The sequence below is a fragment of the Apis laboriosa genome, unplaced genomic scaffold, assembly GCF_014066325.1.
Source record: "Apis laboriosa isolate Shangri-la unplaced genomic scaffold, ASM1406632v1 scaffold14551_cov152, whole genome shotgun sequence".
Classification (NCBI taxonomy): Eukaryota; Metazoa; Arthropoda; class Insecta; order Hymenoptera; family Apidae; genus Apis; species Apis laboriosa.
The window spans coordinates 699,293-717,504 of NW_025221576.1; the positions used below are offsets into that span (position 1 = coordinate 699,293).

The 18,212-nt window shown below is 30.3% G+C and overlaps 3 protein-coding genes across 4 annotated transcripts; 1 reads left to right on the top strand and 2 right to left on the bottom strand.

Moving 5' to 3' along the window:
• Window positions 1–327: 327 nt before the first annotated feature.
• Window positions 328–11,722, bottom strand: LOC122721168 (flocculation protein FLO11-like). 2 transcript variants are annotated; one of them, XM_043948488.1, is made up of 9 exons: window positions 10,866–11,722; window positions 9,623–9,711; window positions 9,290–9,454; window positions 9,072–9,188; window positions 8,619–8,951; window positions 7,981–8,546; window positions 7,756–7,901; window positions 6,295–7,667; window positions 328–6,194 (listed from the first exon to the last, which is right to left on the bottom strand). In XM_043948488.1, the coding sequence occupies exons 1-9, from the start codon at window positions 10,891–10,893 to the stop codon at window positions 2,022–2,024; spliced, it is 6,990 nt and encodes a 2,329-aa protein (XP_043804423.1). In that variant the 5' UTR covers window positions 10,894–11,722; the 3' UTR covers window positions 328–2,021. The 2 variants fall into 2 exon arrangements, with proteins under 2 accessions (XP_043804423.1, XP_043804424.1); XM_043948489.1 differs by lacking the exons at window positions 9,072–9,188; window positions 9,290–9,454; window positions 9,623–9,711; window positions 10,866–11,722 and having other exon boundaries at window positions 7,981–8,577; window positions 8,676–8,808.
• Window positions 11,723–11,973: 251 nt separating this feature from the next.
• On the top strand, window positions 11,974–14,465 carry LOC122721152 (ran GTPase-activating protein 1). The gene is made up of 5 exons (XM_043948469.1): window positions 11,974–12,258; window positions 12,379–12,798; window positions 12,906–13,714; window positions 13,812–14,036; window positions 14,123–14,465. Exons 1-5 carry the CDS (start codon window positions 12,141–12,143, stop codon window positions 14,342–14,344), a joined length of 1,794 nt encoding a protein of 597 aa, XP_043804404.1. The 5' UTR covers window positions 11,974–12,140; the 3' UTR covers window positions 14,345–14,465.
• A 60-nt stretch (window positions 14,466–14,525) lies between these two features.
• On the bottom strand, window positions 14,526–17,761 carry LOC122721153 (phosphatidylserine lipase ABHD16A). The gene is made up of 11 exons (XM_043948470.1): window positions 17,593–17,761; window positions 17,467–17,520; window positions 16,960–17,270; window positions 16,699–16,883; window positions 16,494–16,608; window positions 16,272–16,407; window positions 15,869–16,033; window positions 15,634–15,761; window positions 15,247–15,446; window positions 15,002–15,153; window positions 14,526–14,920 (listed from the first exon to the last, which is right to left on the bottom strand). Exons 1-11 carry the CDS (start codon window positions 17,680–17,682, stop codon window positions 14,813–14,815), a joined length of 1,644 nt encoding a protein of 547 aa, XP_043804405.1. The 5' UTR covers window positions 17,683–17,761; the 3' UTR covers window positions 14,526–14,812.
• Between the last annotated feature and the right edge of the window lie 451 nt (window positions 17,762–18,212).

Here is an 18,212-nt window from a genome sequence, read left to right on the forward strand (position 1 = left end):
ATTATAATTAAATCATACATTATCATTAAATTGAATGTAATTTCTAAGCTCATCATTTTAAATTGTAAAAAGTAACATAAAATGTCTAAAATGTTACAAAATATCTTATCCTATTCCTTTTCTGTAGCATGATATATAAATATATTAAATAAGAAGATATTGCATGTTAATAATTTATCACTTTTTTAAATTATAAATTTTCTATAATAGAAATATTATCTGTTATAATTTAAATAAACATCTTAACTTTATAAAAAAAAATTATAACAAAAATTAAATAAAGAAATAGATAAATTATATTCATTATATTCAAATATCGAACACAAGTTTGTAACAAACTGTGCTTTAATCTGTCTCATCGATACATTTACAATATACATTTACAATATATATGTATATATTTATAAGTTTTAATATACCGCGCTTCCTTTTTTATTTTTTCAGCAATAAGGTGGGTTAATGTATGATTGCAGTGTACATATTACACTTTATTTTGTCATTCATGAGATACGACGCACATTCATACTAGCGCATATACACACGATGTACATACATCTTCCATTCTTGCTATATCCTATAATTTCCCGTTGTTTATTTCTTTTAATCTTCGCGGACGATTCTACAATGTCCTTTGACTTTGCAGATCTTTCTTTACATCGAGCACATTGTCTATGAAGGATATGTAATTTTATATACAAAGAAACAAATTTCTAACTTACGCACTAACGAATCTATCTAACTCTACATAAGATACACCAGCAACAGTGCGCTCCATATCATACAAAAATTCTTTTGAAAATTAAAAGTTACATAGATTTTTTTGAATGTCTAGCAATTTTTGAATACAAAAAAAAGGGAAGCAACATATTTTCCACAGGTAAAACAATTACGTATGGCCATAAACGAACCATTATCTTTTTTATCTTAAAAAAAAGTTACATAAATCATGTCTTGGTAGATTGAGAAAAAAGGACATTTTTAAGAGCGCAATAGATAGAGGAACTTTTGATAGAAGGTTACTTCCGGCACTAGCGACTGAACTTATATCTAAGTTGTCGACTAGTCATTAGAAAAAACTATCAAAAATTCCTACATAAAGTAGGCTTATTCTTTATATACATATAACTACATAATAGATTACCTATTAAAGGTAAACTTTGTTTCTAATATATCGTGTAAAAATGTCAAAGATTCATATTCGTATTTTTTGATAAAAAAAGGAAACAAATGCGAAAAGTGGGGAAGACAAGTCGGTGGAAAAACAATTTTGATTTCAGAGAGAGCTTTAAAAATTTGTTATTTGTAAGTCAATAAGTAAAATATTTACAAAAGGAAAAAAAGAAAAAAAATAGAAAAAATAAACGATCAAAATTTCTTGATCGTGTATTTTTTACTGTTTGACGTTATGAGTTTAATGTATTAACAATCTCAAGAAATAATCAAAATATTCTTCCATTCTTATAAATACAGTACCGAAATTTTTCATCAAAAAAAAAAAAAGCCAAACAAACAAACAAAAATAATAATAATAAAAAGAAATTAAAAAATTAATAAAAAGAAAATAAATGTCTGGAAAACTATATCGCGTCCATTAACAAAAGATAAATGAATTGAGTCATATAAAAAAATTAAAAAGAATCCATGATCTCGTAATATATTTTGAAAACCCTTGTCCTTATCAATTAAACCAGAAAAACATCGGTACTGTTCCTTTTTCTTTTTTTATCTCGAAGGAAGAAAATTTTTATTATTGTTGCACAGCGCGAGATTAAATAGAATAATATTTACAATCGCATTTTATATAATATTTTCATAAAATTTTCTTTTGCATCTCATTAAGAGACCAAACAAAACATTATTTTAAGATTAATATAATTCAATTAGATAAAAAAAGAAAGCTACTATATTAGCAATATCTCTCGTTTCAAATATTCATTCATTCAGATTTTTAAAGAAATAATGCATCCACCGAAATGTCACATACAAATGTTCCGAAACAGCCATTACAAAGATTTTAACGGCTAAAGCCAGGACGGTCGATGATGATGGGGCGGCGGTTGAAGTGCATACAAGGAATGAATGTATTGTTGATAAGCAGTTGGATCCATCGTTAAATTTGGGCCATGCGGCGTGACGTAAGCCGACACTGGAGGTCCATAAGCTGCTGGTCTTTGAGCGGAATGAAGGAAAGGATGAGGCGGATAGTTTCTCGGCGGTTGATTGCTAAGTTTGTTGCAAGCCTGCTGCGTAGCATCCGTGACCGGTGGAACTTGTTGTTGCTGCTGCTGTTGTTGCTGCCTGAGCGCCATACTGTAATAACTATTTGGATTTCGAAATTCATCCAAAAATGCAAATGCCGCTGCGGCTGCTGATGCGTCTTTATCGTAGAAAGGTGAACTAGTTGTGGTGCTAGTTGACGCAGCAAAATTGAAGGCACTCCCAGTTGGTGGGACCATAGTGGTGTTCTTCAGACCTATAGAATCCGCGGATGTTCCCGTATATTGTGGAAAACCAGGTATTCCTGTACCAGATTGTGGCTCTGTACTAACCACTGAAACGCTCGTCACGTTTTGCTGTTCTTGTTGTTGTTTACTCTTCCTACTTTTTTTCGTTTTTACAGGCGTGGATGTAGAACTAACGGACGACTCTCCACTCCTACGAGATGATGACATCGATAGAATACCTTGCGTATTCTTCGCGGCTGCTGTCTGCAAACTTTGAAGTAAATTTAAATCTAGTTCTGTGGCGCCAGAAGTTGGATTACGCGCGTACGTTAAATGTTCCGGTTTCGTTGGCGGTGGTCGAGGAATGTTCAATAATTGTTGTTGCTCTTTACCTGTACGACCTACCAAACCTAGACCTAGACGAGCATATGCTGGATTTGTTGCTACGGAATCGGCCAAGTTCCCGACGAATGCAGTGTCAAATTGACTAGCTGAAACTGCATCTGGTTGCGGCAATGCCATTATAGGATCGAATCCGAATTGCTCTTGACCTGTTGTTCTTGCTGCGGTCTCCTGCGCCAAACCACGAGATGACTCTGTGGACGATTCATTATAAATACGTTTCTTTACAGGAGCCAAATTACTGGTCGAACTATTCGCTGTTCCGCTGTTGGCGACAGCTTTCGAATTGGCATCGAAATAATGTGGACTAGGATACACCGGTCTGGAATTCGACATCGGATAACCAGATGATTGGAAACCACTAGGGTAAAGAGATTCGTGTGGTGTCAAATTTTGCTGGAATGCTAAGATTTGCGATTGATCTTGAGTTGATCGTTGCTGAGTATATTTCTGAACATTTAGAGAATTGCTGAGATCGGTGAAACTGGGCCGTTCCTGAGATGATTGCTGCGATTGTTCCTGACCACCATGCCTTGAAACAGATCTCTGAAGATCGATGTTAGGATAATTATTTCCAAATGTTGGCGGATATTGATTTGGCGATTGATAGATCTGATGATTTGTATTCAAATTCAATGATGCAGCTTCCGAAGATACGGTAAAATTTCTTTGTTGCTCTATGTTCGATGACTTTTCAGTGGTGCTAGATTTTAAATAATCCGTTCGATGCTCTGTTTCATTTAACGTCGATGATGCTGGTGATTGAATATAAGGATGATTCTGCTTGTATCCATGGGAGTAATTCGAAGGTGTCGAGGCAGTTTGCGGGTATTCTTCTGCGCTTTTAGAGTGTGATTGCGGTAAACTGTAATTTGTACTTTGCTGCGGAGACGGCTGTGAATAACTTGAAGGCTGCTGTGAAGATTGCGACGTCTGTGATGCGCACATGGATTTCTGTTGGGGTGATGGTTGGGAATAAGTATGAGTTTGTTGAGGCGACGGCGCTGGTTGAGAATAATTGTGCGATTGCTGAGAAGATGGTGATGGCTGAGAATAGTTACGGGACTGTTGAGGAGATGGAGATGGTTGTGAGTAGTTACGAGATTGCTGAGGTGATGGTTGAGAATAATTGCTTGGTGGTGCTTGCTGAGGAGACATCTGAGAATAATTCTGTGATTTTTGAGGTGAGTGTATCGAGTGCGAGTAATTGGTAGATTGTTGAGGAGAAGGCTGAGAATACTTAACTGCTTGTTGCGGAGATGATTGAGAATAAGATGCATTTTGCGGAGAAGGTTGAGAATATGAGGGCGGTGCTTGTGGAGAATGTTGAGGAAACGTTTGAATTTGTTGAGGTGATGGTTGGGAATAATTTCGTGGCTGAGGAGATGATTGAGAGTAACCCGCTGTGAGTGATTGAGGCGAAGATTGCGCATAATTGGAAGAATGCGTCTGAGACGATGGATGTGAAAAGTTTGAAGATTGAGATTGTTGAGGATACACAGGAGGAGGTTGAGGCGATGGCTGGGAATAATTTGAAGGTGGTTGAGGTGATGGTTGAGAATAATTGGAAGGTGGTTGTGGTGATGATTGAGAATAATTGGAAGGCGGTTGAGGTGATGGTTGAGAGTAATTGGAAGGTGGTTGAGGTGATGGTTGAGAATAACTAGAAGGTGGTTGAGGTGATGATTGAGAATAATTGGAAGGTGGTTGAGGTGAAGCTTGAGAATAATTGGAAGGTGGTTGAGGCGATGTTTGAGAATAATTCGTAGGTGGTTGTGGTGATTGTTGAGAATAATTTGATGGTGGTTGAGGAGACAATTGAGAATATCCGGATGATTGTTGCGGAGATTGTGCATATGGAGAATGTTGTTGTTGTGGTGAGGATTGAGAATAATTTGGCGGTGCTTGAGGAGAAGCTTGAGAATACGGTGAGTGTGGTTGTTGAGGCGAAGATTGAGAATAAGTGGCAGATTGCGGAGATGGTTGTGAATAATTGGCGGCGTTTTGTTGCGGAGAAACTTGTGAATATTTGGGAGTGGAAGGTTGCTGAGGAGATGGTTGTGAATAATTTGATGGTGGTGGCTGAGGGGAAGGCTGTGGATATACTTGTTGTATAGGCTGTGGTGAATGCTGTGAATAAACTGGAGATTGATTTTGATTAGAAGACAATTGTTGATTGTATGCTTCGTTTTGTGTAGAATTCTGAGAGAAATTAGTTTGCGGCGATCGTTGAGGAAATGTGGGTGACAATTGATGATACATTTCCCTAGAATTTTCCTGAGGTGATTTCTGGAACGTTTGATGCGATTGTTGGGCAGGTATTTGGTACAGAGGCGCTTGTTCATATGATGATGATGGATAAGCTGGGGATAAAGGATGATTTTGTGGTGATGGAGTGGGAGGTAATTGAGCACTGTATCTTGGTGGTGTGGCATAATAAGGACTATTGTAAGGGCTACTTCCTGTCGATAAAGCGTCCTGATAGAATCCAGCTCCTCTAATTTGCGGCTCAATCGAAGCCATTATAGGTTGTCCTTGTGGAGATCGACCTGAACGTCCAGGGGGTGACTCTTGGGAAAAACTCGAAACAGATTCACTTACACTACTACCACCAGTACTCATTCTTCTTTGTCTACCACAAAACACTTCCTGCAATTCACCATCCTTCTTTGTTATACCATCCTCTGATTCTTCATCTTTCTTTTTTAACTTTGGCGCTCCGAACGCTTTGAACCAAGCACTCAAATTTGGCGTCGCTGCTTTGGGTTTCTGCGTGTCCTTTACATTAGACTGATTATCTTTAGATTCTTCTACGACCGTAGTTGTTTGCGTCGTTGTTATTCCTGATGTGTTTTCTTCTTTTAGACTAGACACTGGGATTGCAGGAAGAGTATTGTGATCTTCTTCTTCATCGTCATTTGAAAAATTGGGATTGGGCGAGGAAACTAGACTCTTACAAATTAACTGTATGGAATCTACATTTTTCAAAACTGTTCCTAAACTAAGTTTCGGTTCTTCATCTGAATTCTTATTCGTTTGATCATTATCGCTGGTCAACTGCACCGCTGTTTCGGTGGTATTAACATTAGGTAAATTTAATGGTTTTTTTAAAAGTAAATTTCCCTTACTTTTTCCAGGTTGTAAACGATCTATTGTACGTTGAATTTTTTTTGGTCTGGTAGGTCCATGAGGACCAAAAATTTTAATAGAACTTGGTCGTTTTCTAGGTGCTTCTACTTTTGGACCTGATCGGCTAGATTCAACGGACGAAGAATGAAATATTGGTGAATCGCTTCCTGAAGAAAATTCAGAGAGTCTTGGTGCGTCATCAAGCCATTTGTTGATATCCTATTTGAAGATAAAAATAAAATAAAATAAAATATAGTTATGTATAAAATATTATATAATAACTACAATTATTTAAACGTGAAACATAAAATATTCTTACATGAAGTGTTTGTTCTGTTGCTTGATTCAAGGCTTGCATGGAGCTTTCTTCTTTTCCAAATCCTTTGGTATGCTTTGATTGAGATACTTTTACTTTTTTCTCGGTGACTTCTTGGTCGTGAGTTGTGAGGGAATCTTCGGTAGGAACTTTTTCTTCTTTTATTCCTTTTTTAAACTTTGGTCGTTTTACGCTGGCTTTATCGCTGTCGTGAAAGGTACTACCATTTGAAGGCACTTTTTTTGAATACATATTGTGAAGATCATTCTTCCCAGTTTTCTTTTGTTTCTCTTTCTCATTTTTCAATTTTTCTTCTCGCCGTCTCTCACTTATTTTATCTTTTAAACCATCCAATGATTCTATGTCTTTATCACCTATAAATGGGGAAATCTTCTTAGATGTATGTGTTTCTTTCGAATCTATATCACTTTCTAGATCTATGTCTTTGGAATCTATTTCACTTGATATTTCTCCATTTTTAAGTTCATCATTTTTTTGTTTTGATTTTTTCTCTTTATCTTTAACTCGACTTTTCTCAGACTTCTCATCAGATTTTAATATTTTTAACCCCGTTTTATCCTTTTTCCGATTTTTTTTGACCTTAACATGCTGTGTTTTCTCTTCTTTTTCCGGTACTGTTTCGTCTTCAAGAGATTCGGTTTTTTTCATTTTATTCTTCTTCGCATTATCTGTAAATATTTCGGTATCCTCCAGTTCTTTCTTTTCGATCTTTCTACTTTTACTTTTTGCAACGACTAGGGGTTCATAATCTTCTTCGAAATCTTCCTTTCTCTTCTTATTTTCTTTTGATTCTTTTATCGGCCGCACATTTTCCATTTCTTTTTTTTGTTGATGACGTTCTTTACTAATTTTTTTATCTATCTTCTTAAGCTCTTCTGATTCTTTGGATGTTAGCTTTTTGGTTTTTAATAATAAATTATTCCCATCAGCATGTTTTCTTCTTTTCGATGTTATAATACTTGATTCAGACATTGCATCTTCGCTCTCTTGTTCTTCCTGCTCTTCTTCATTTACAGATTCTTCGTCTTTTGCTCTTTTGTTCTTTTTCTTTCCTCTCTTTTTCTTTGGAAGCTTATAATTTTTTCCTCGTTTTTCTTCTTCATCATTTTTATCATTTGTTTTGGATTTTCCTTTACTTTCAGATTTATATGATTTCGATTTTTTCGTAGATTTTTTCGAACGTTTTCTATTTTGATGAGGCGATGAAACACGAGAAGGACACGATGGAGATGCCGGAGTAGCAAGAAATGATTTCGGCGATGAGGGATCCTCATCGCTAGATGTTTCCGATTCCAAATAACGATTTACTGCTTTATCAAATGCTTCCTTAAGATTAAATGCCATTTCTGTATATTCTAGAATAAAAAGAAAAATATATAAGTTTGAAAATAATATATTATTAACAATATATAATATATTTTTTTGAAAATAAAAAATACTAACCATTATCAGAACCATTATATTGCCTACAATTATCTACTATCAGTCGAAAATCACGTTTGAATTCACTTAGACTTTTATATAAACTATTTTCAAGTTTTTCTTCCATTGTACTAAGATCCATAGGTTTTCGTACCACGCTATAGTATCTATATAAAATAATAATAACAATAATATCAGTTTCGAGTTTAAAATATAATAATATAATAATATATATAATTGTAATACCTTGGGGCATATTCTTCATCCACAGGATCAATAAATGGCCAAGCATCAACATGATCTTTAAGACTTTCAAGAACTTTGTGCATTCCAACGCGACGTTCTTCTTCTTCAATTCCAAATGAGTAACCATACTTATATCCATAATTAGAAGATACATAATGTCCATCACTATTGCTGCCAATCCCTTTCTTTTTTTCTAATCCCTCCACTTCATCCCTGGTATGAATCACAATCTGACCAACAGCTGAAGCCAACGAATTATTAGTTTGCCGTCCTTTCTTTTGAACTGGCGGAGAAGGTAAAGGCGGAGGTGTATCCTCTTTAACATAAACGTTCTTTGAATTTTGTGTCCCCTTTTTACTCCCTTTGTTTGTTTTAGTTTTGATCTTCGATCTAACCATGACTGTTTCCATCTGTGTCGTAGGTTCGTGACTTCGAAGTACACGTGAACTATTACGTTGTAACAATTTGCGTCTTTGTTGTTTTTCTTTTAAATCAAAAAGTTTAGGGATTTCGGGCATGAAATCCTCGGATAGAGTACGGTAAAGTTTACGTTCGGTATCGTACTCCTAAGTATTATAATAACATCGTTAGCAGAATCTAAGGAATAAAATAATTAATTCGTTTAATAGGACAATTACCGAATCACGAAATTTTTCAACTAGACGACTCCAATCCTGCTGAGTAAAGCAGACAACCTGCCAAACACTTTCTTTTCCTTCTCTGTGTATTAAACTGTCTTCCTTCTTCTCCTCCTCTTCCTCTTCCTCCTTCGCCACTCTGCTTCGTCGTCTTTTACGTTTTTTATCCCTAGGTTTACTTTTCTGTTTGTGTGAGATGCTGTTAGAAGTATCAATGTAGTCCTCCCTATATAATCGAGTGCCGTAAAAGTACCAATAGGCAGAATTCTTACGATCATGTCCTAAAGGTTCGACTCGCAGACTATCCGAGTCCAAATTATTTAATGATTGCTCCTAAAATTTACAAACGAAAATTAATTACTATGCCATTATTAGTATAATATACTAGAATTAGTATACTATGCCAACTTTATAAACAAAATTTCTAAATCAATTCATTTTTTAAACACATACCACGTCTTCAGCGTCAAGCCTGAAGTCACAAAGAGCACGTAAGATTTCTACTTTTTGACGAAGAGGTAATAATTCAAAATCTACATCTGTATTAAAAGGATTCTCACACTTGTATTCCTGAATATAATATGAAATAAAATTTTGTTTTAATAATACATGGATAATATTAGATATAATTTTTAATAATTGAAGATATAAAAATAAAAAAACTAATTTACCTGACATTTCTTTCGAAAAAGTCTACGAAGAAACATTTGATAATTAAAGGTAGAGATGTCATTGCGAGTATCATTTGGTAAACAACCTTCAAGTAACCTGACTATTAATTCCTGTACTAAACGTCCTTCAGTTCCACCATCCGTTAATAAAGCTTCTTCGAGATCCTATAATAATATATATAATTATAAAAAAAGAATTGGTGCAACCATGATAAAAAATGTCTTTAAAAACATAAAGCTGAAGCGTGATGTATTTAATTTCCTGAAAGCTAAAGCAATATACTAACAAATTTCATGTACAATGCTCGAAAGAGTCAACATTTAGGTAGGTACCTCAATATCAAAGTCCAGAAGATTGAAGGCAGCCCTAAATAATGAGCAGAAGTGTGCTATACTTGGCACCTCCCACCACGATTGAATGTCTAAAAAAATAAAGGAACAATTGAGAGTTCCTTGATATTATGTTCTTTTGATCTTTGGAATGCATGTTTTCTTTTCATATTCAAAATATTTCATTTAGCCAAAAACATAATTAATAAATCTAAATCTGTGAACATCAATATAGCTATATAGTTATAATTTATATCATAAAGACAAATATGTATATATATTAAAAAATAATTTTTATTTTAATATTGTTATAAATATGCATTAACACAAGAGTATTACAAATACAATATTAATATAAATTATTATTATAATAAATGCATAGATAAGTGTATATTTTAAATGATTTTAATATACTGAATTCAAAATACTGGTAGTGCATTATATTTACGATGCATTTTTTATTATTCTATTTCATTATAAATTTTTTTAATATTTTTTATAGATATATAAAACATAACTTTCTAATTTATATTATTTAAATTATTTTATGATAATTATTTTAAAAATAATATAAAAATTTTACTGAAAATTTAATTATCAATGTTCATATGATTAATATTTACAATTAAATATTTGAAAAATTATTCTTTAATAACAATAAATTTTGAATCAATTTCTTAAAGTAACATTTACACTAAATTTTAATTTTTAATAGAAATAACTTTTAAATGTATATTTATATTATTAATAATATGTAATTATTTATTTATTTATGTAATTATTTATTTATAAATTATATTATTTATAATATATTTAATAAATTGTAAATTTTATTTATGTATTTATTTTTTTTTTATGTATAATTTTTAGTACTTCATTAAAATAATAAAACTATCATTAAGTAATTAAAATAAATATTTATAAAAAAAATTTTATTATATTAAAGAAATAAAAAATTTTGAAAAGCTTTCTAAAATATGATAAAATAAAACATTTTTAACAATATTAATCGCAAATACAAATATAAATACGACCGTGCATTGATACCTTATGTAGAATGTAATACAATAGGGAAAAAAACAATGAAAATAATTCTGTTGCTAAACTTGGGGTCATTGACAAGAGCTCTCAATTGTAAGCATCGATCTTCCTAGTGGTATAGTATAATAATTAAGAAAAGAAAAAAATTCATAAAGTATCTTATCATAATTCTTTCTCTTCATGACGAAAGGAAATGAAAGCTCACCTAAGATTCCGATGAAAGTGGGAAACATAACCCGTCCTGTGGCGGGCAAACCGGGCAAATCACGTCAGGGCGGATAAAAATTGTTGAAAACACTATGATGAAATACGTGTTGTTCTAGCCTTTTTTAAAAATATAATTCAAATAGATAAAAAAAACGAAATCCAGAATGTAGAAACGATAATAGCCAAGCAAAACACTTTCGCTTGGCGAAGACGATCGTTTTTAAAATACCGGGATGCACATCAAAGGGATATGACACCCATAGTCTTCGTAGAGACAAAAGAGCGGGCAATCGCAATTCCACATAGCTTGTCCCGCCGCTAGCAAACGGACTCGAATAGTGAAGTACATTCGTCCACTGGCAGCTCCCAAGGAATAACTATCGTCGATTTATTTTGGCACAACACTGCACGGGTTGCCAGCGATGCGCGCGACACTTGCAACCATTCTAATCGAGTAACAATCCAGTCTCAAAACAACCACTAATAAATTGCACATTCATTTGACGCGGCCACATCAACACAAATAGCGAATGTCTATCGTCTATAAAATCTCGTTGATCACCAGCAGTTTTCCTCAGCTTTTAAAATTCGATTTTGCTTATATGTGTATGTGTATACGTTGGTGTTTTAATAAAGATAGTATTCTGAAACGCACTACGCGAACGTACGGGTGCGGACTGTGCAGTAGCAACTGCAACTGCGGGCGTATGCCTATGAACAAATATTAGATAGATCACTGATAGTAATACATTTGGCGCGAAATTGATTTAATCATGTTCATACGCATGTGCGTTTGTTAGTAATCGAAATCTTTTATAAACATATATATAAATTATAATTATCGTAATATTAATTGTCAACATTATTACAATTTAATATCCTAAAAAAATAAAAAAATGATAATAAAAAATAAATTATATATATATTTTTATGCACTGCTGCTATTATATGTTTTTTACATATTTTCATAAAAAATAAATATATAATCTAGTACAAACAACTATTTAAAAATACATATAAATAAGAGCAAAAGATGTAATATTTTATACGTATGTGTCAATTTTTTTTAACAGTTGGTATATTTCTCCCGCGTTTATTAACGCGTAGCGTCATGTTCCGTTTATATCAACATTATGAATGAGTTTTGAGATTAGGTGATTATTAATAATCAAAAAATAGTGTTTATATCATTAATCATTTAACATTTTACATAACGAAAAAATATTTAAATATCATCATTATAATTTATAATTATATTTAAATAACATAAGCAATGTCTTCATTTAATTTAAATGATCTTGGTACTGAATTACAAGATGTTACTCAAAATAATGCCGGTATTGGTGTATCATTTGCAAAAAAATCGCTTAAGCTTGATACTGAAGAAGATGGTAAGTTATTTATTATCTCAATATGAATAATTTATTATATTCTTAAGTTTTATAAGATTATGCAATTCATAAAAACTTTAAGGTTATGTAAATTGAATATTTAATTTTCTGTTTAATTAGCGTTGGAAATAGTCAAAGCAATACGAGCATGTACAAATCTGGAATATTTAGATTTGGAAGGCAATACTTTAGGACCACTTGCTGCTAAAGCTGTGGCTCAGGCATTGGAAGAAAATGGTTCATTAATGAAACGTGCCCTTTGGAAAGATATGTTTACTGGTCGTTTAAAATCAGAAATACCAAAAGCACTTGAATATCTTGGCTCTGCACTATGTACTGCTGGTACTCATCTCTTTGAACTTGACTTAAGTGATAATGCTTTTGGTCCGATTGGGATTGAAGGATTAGCAAATTTCTTGACTTCTAGTTCTTGTTATACTCTTCGTGTGTTAAGATTAGATAACAATGGACTTGGAATATCAGGTGGAAAAATGTTGGCAAAGGCATTATTAGATTGTTATAATAATAGTTTTGAAGCAGGTAAAATTTATTATTAATTTTATTTTAATTTATTATTATTAATAAAATATTATTAGTTTTATTATTATTAATTATATTATTAATAAACTAATAAAATTTCTTCTTAGGCTCACCTCCCTTAGCATTAAAAGTATTTGTTGCTGGAAGAAATAGATTGGAAAATGAAGGTGCAAAAGCATTAGCTTCTGTTTTCCAAAAGTTAACTAGTTTAGAAGAAGTTGCTATGCCTCAGAATGGTATATATCATGAAGGGATAACAGCACTTGCTAATGGATTATCATATAATCCTGGTTTACGAATTTTAAATCTTAATGATAATACTGTTGGATTAAAAGGAGCTCAAGCAATTGCCAAAGCATTATCAAATTTCAAAAATTTAGAACAACTTAATCTTGGTGATTGTTTACTTAAAACTCGAGGAAGTATGGTTTTGGCAGAAGCATTAGGTGAAGGTAGTTATCCATCACTTACTGAACTTAATTTAAGTTATAATGAAATAAAAACAAAGGGTGCCAATCCCATAGCTCTTGCTATGGCTGATAAAAAACACTTGGCAACTTTACAATTGGATGGAAATAATTTTGGTAAAGAAGGCTGTACTATTTTGCGTGATTCACTTACAATTTCTGAAAGAATTGGATCATTAAGTACATTAGATGATGATGAAAGTGATAAAGAAGATAAAGAAAAAGATGAGGAAGAAGATGAAGAGGAAAATGATGAAGAAAGTGATGAAAAAAGTGATGAAAGTGAAAATGAAAGTAAAGAAAATAGAGATATTAATAAGGATACAATTATAAATGGCAACATAACACGATCAAAAATATCCGTTATAGATTTTTTAAAATCACCAACAGGAGAAAATTTACTATTATTGCAAGATGATATAGTACAAGATTTTATAACTTATGCCAAAGTAAATAATTACATTTAATTAAAGTAATATTAATAATATTACAATGAATATTGTATTATGCTTTTTAATAATAATATTTTTCTTTTTTACATTTTAGAACTCATCAAATACTGATACATCTTCGGAATTAAAATTCATTGAAGAGTATACAAGAATAATTATGAAAGTATCAGCACTTAATACAAGTGGTTATGTTGATGTAAGATTAAGAGCTCAAAATCTTACAGATGCATTGTATTCAAAGTTATGCTTTTTTGCAATTGAAAATGATCAGATTTCTATTTGGAATAATGCTTTGCTAGTCAACTTAGGTTTAATAAAAGTAAGTATTTTATAATAGTTAATTTAGATATGTATATATATATATATATTTCAGATAAAAAATAGTATTATTTTCTTATACTTCAGGCAGAAGATAAAAGCAGTGGAAAAATTGATTGGAATTTAGAAGGATGTTTTAAAGCATTAGAAATAGTTAGTCAAAAAGATTATTTTTTACAAGAAACGCGAAATACGTTAAAGTTCTTTTTGGAAAAGCCGATAAGAATAAGCAAAAAAAAAGTTATGGATTCTTTACAAGATTCAAAAGATTCTCTTAAAACTGTTTTAGATCGTATACAAAGCACGTAATAATTATTGAATTATTTTTTATATAATTCTTTTATGAAATATTGATATATCTATTTATTTTTAAATGTTTTGCAAAATGTAAAGATACGAATTAATTATGAATTTTCCAAAATAAAATCGTTGTATCAAATTTTTATAAGTTTTGTTTATATATAAACAATTATATTATTGTGCATATTGTTAATGAAGATACAAATTTCCAAATTATAAAATACCGAAATTATAATAGACTAGAACTTTAGTTAATGGATATAAAAATTATAATTAAAAGTAATGTTTTTATCAATTTGGAATTGATAATATTTGTATCATTTTGAAAAAATAGACTGAAATTCATATAATAAATAACACTTATTAGTAAAACTTAATGTAAAATGCATCGAAAATTATTATGACTCTTAAGAGTTCCTATTATCATAAGAATAAGAATCTTGAATGAAGCTCTTAGTCAATTATATCACAGAACTTTCATTCTGTTATGGACATTGCAGTCGTAGGATTCCAACCAGGCTGAAACAAATCCACTGCTAATGGTGTACAATGTGATGATGGTTGATCCTTCATATACATTGTTGCCTAAATATAAATCATTTATCATTTTATTTATATCAGATAATTATAATTTCATGCATCTATTAACTTTATGTAATTACATACCAGAAATAGAATGATCTGTTGTTTTATTTTAGAATCACAGTCTTGACCAAGCATAGAAGGATAATTTATAATACCATTATTCTTTTCTATATCCTTTGCAACAAAATTTAAACATTGTTTTTCATCAACGTTCACTGTTTCAATTATTGATTCTGCAAATATCAATATTAAAATATTAAAATATATCATTTCAATGTAATATTGAAGGATTAACTTAAAATTTATATTTAATATTGATTTCTTACTTCTAGTAGATATATCTGCAGACAAAAATCTCGCTAAAAGCGCAGCACATTCTGAATTTTCCGCAAAAAGTTCTGGATAACGTCGTATTAAAAATTTTGTAAGCAACATGTTACCTCGATTTCCTGATAAACTATTACCACTAGGTGTACAGACTACTTCATCTTCTGTTCTTCGTATAAGCAATACTGTGCCATTGTATCTAAAAAAAAAAAAAAAAAAAAAAAATTTATTTGTTTATATATAACATATACGTATAATTTATTAAAATTTTAAATATAAAAAAAAAATATACAATATTTAAATATAAAATTGTATGTTCATTTATATATATATATATATTTATGTATGTATATATTTATTCGATATTATAATGAATATTATAGTACCTATTTAATTGTTCAGCAATATTCAAATTAAAGTGATCCCTAATAATATTCCGAACTAAACCCTCTAATGATGAAGACATAGTCATAATAGCTAATGGAAGTACATCATCAAATGTAGCATCTAATACCTATAAAATATTTTATTATAATTTTTCACTCTTAATTTCTTAAAATATTTTATGTAAAATTAGTTGAATTAAATTAATATATAAAATAAATAATGGAGTAATCTTACCAAACTTTGTATAGAAGGATAATTCATAGCAGCCCATGTCGCAGTATATCCACCAATACTCCAACCATAAAGAATTATTTGTTCCTCAGGAAATGTTAAGTAATCGATCGCAAAACGCATTACACAATCGATAGCATTTTCTTCTTGGAGAGGATACGGCGCACCCTTTGTAGTCATTTTCATGTCTTACTGTTATCATTTTACAATCATAGTTTGACTGAATGAGAAGTCTTGCCATTACTTCAATTACATTTAATTTAAATATATAATTGATATTAACTGCAACATTACCAAAATTTCATCTTTGCAATTTAAAACAAAGTATGATAAAGTAATAGCAATTCTTCTCATCAAAGTATCAGTACAAATAAATTATAAAATTTAATATAAAAATAATACTTACAGTACTACAACCAAATCCTGGATGATTCCAACCCAATATGGAATATCCTTTATTCATTGGAGTTGATTTAATACCAGTTTCATAAAATCCACAATTTCCTTCACAAGTAATAACTAATACATTGCCATTTGTTGTTCTATAAAATTAATACATATATGTATAAAAATAATGTCATAAAATAATGCATTTAGAAAAAAAAAACGTTATTAACGTTTACATTACTTGTTACGTTGGTCAATAAATATAGTGTCAATTTCATTTTTATCTGCAGTTAACAATTTGTACCTTTCCCCACCATGCTTTATTAGATGTATTCTTCCTTGTAAAAGTGTAGATCCTATATTAATATATTATATTATTAAGAAAAAATATATACATATTATTAACAATTTGTAACATGTTTATAATAATGATTCATTTAACTTACGAAATATCCAATTAAGAACAGATACACTTCCAGGATATATCATTTTAATAGCAAAAGTGTGAGCTACAATATATGATAAAAACTTACAAGGCAATGTAAATATATATTCTTTACCAGTTTGCCTTTTTATGCGACCACTAGAGACTGCAATTTTTTCTAAAGTCAACTTTTCTCTAGTTGCATCTCTTATGAAAATAAATTTAAAAAGTTAATAAAAAGATAAATATATATTATTTTATAATAAAGAAAAAAGAAATATACCTTTCTATATCGTTAACCTTAAAATCTATAGGTCTTGCCCAAAACTCAAATTCATATTTATCAAGTTCTTGCTTTGTTTCTGCATTATAATGTGCATTTGCTTCATTGAGTGTTTTTAAGAATTTTAAATATACTGGATTAGTGGCTCTAGAACAACCTCGAGCAGTTAATGCTGCAATGAAAATTGCACTAGCACCAGCTGCTAATTTACTCAAAGAAGAAATATTCTCAGTTATAGAAATACTATGTTGATAGAAAAAGATAGCCACTAATGGAATTGTATAAAGACTTATAGACCAAATTGCTGCAAACTAAAATAAATTTATTAATTTTAATATTAATATTACTTTATGAATAATTTCCATTGTTTAATTAATTTTAATTTGAATTATAAAATTGATAATGATTCAATCTTTATTATTATTGCTAATAAGTTAAAATCAATCTTTCTTTTATTAAAGAAAGAATTATAATTACACAATATATTTTTTATAATAAAATACTTACGCAAATTACGATTTGATCGCCCCAGCGTTCTAAACTATTAGGCTCATATGATTTCTGAAATAATTAATATAGACATAACCTAAAATACACTGATCTAATAAATTTGATACACTTTTTAATACATACTTCTACTAAACGTCCGATCCAAGTTATTTCATAAACTTTGAAAAGTCGAGGACCAAAATTACATTTCCAAAGTGTCCGAATGAAAGACATTTCTCATTTGTTTTAAAAATTTCAAATAAATCTGAATTCCAAATCACCAATGTAAAATACGGGACACAGTAACTTAGCAAATCATGCAAAACAAACAGCTATGATTGGTAATGCATTTGTTGAATTAGTATAATTTTAAAAGAATACTGTTAATTATTATAGTGAATTTATTTTATTCTCTTTTTTTAATTTAACGATAATTTTATAAGAATTAAATATAACTATATAATTAAATAAAATTAATATAGATAATTTTTAAATAGAAATAATTAAAAAAAATATATTTGATGAATATTCTTTTTAAATAATTTATTATTATACTTTTACTGTAATTTATGAAAAAGTAATATAAATATTTTAATAAAATTAACAATTATTCTTCTATTAAAAGTTATTAAATATTTTCATTTATATTTATTTTCATTATGAGTAAATTTTTATTTTTATTGCATAAAGATGAAAATCAATGAATTTATATAATTGTATTAATATAATTCTATAAATTTCCAATTTAATTACAATTTTAAATA

Excerpts from the sequence above, each read along its gene's own strand:
- LOC122721153 (XM_043948470.1), bottom strand. The coding sequence starts at position 17,682 with ATGTCTTTCATTCGGACACTTTGGAAATGTAATTTTGGTCCTCGACTT. Across the intron at positions 16,609-16,698 it reads TGTTCTTAATTGGATATTTC|GATCTACACTTTTACAAGGA; the intron begins GTAAGTTAAATG and ends ATATTAATATAG. Across the intron at positions 16,408-16,493 it reads TTTATTGACCAACGTAACAA|AACAACAAATGGCAATGTAT; the intron begins GTAATGTAAACG and ends TTAATTTTATAG.
- LOC122721152 (XM_043948469.1), top strand. The coding sequence starts at position 12,141 with ATGTCTTCATTTAATTTAAATGATCTTGGTACTGAATTACAAGATGTT. Across the intron at positions 13,715-13,811 it reads ATTTTATAACTTATGCCAAA|AACTCATCAAATACTGATAC; the intron begins GTAAATAATTAC and ends TTTACATTTTAG. Across the intron at positions 14,037-14,122 it reads TCAACTTAGGTTTAATAAAA|GCAGAAGATAAAAGCAGTGG; the intron begins GTAAGTATTTTA and ends CTTATACTTCAG.
- LOC122721168 (XM_043948488.1), bottom strand. The coding sequence starts at position 10,893 with ATGTTTCCCACTTTCATCGGAATCTTAG. Across the intron at positions 9,712-10,865 it reads CACTTTCATCGGAATCTTAG|ACATTCAATCGTGGTGGGAG; the intron begins GTGAGCTTTCAT and ends TTATTTTTTTAG. Across the intron at positions 9,189-9,289 it reads TTTTTCGAAAGAAATGTCAG|GAATACAAGTGTGAGAATCC; the intron begins GTAAATTAGTTT and ends TATTATATTCAG.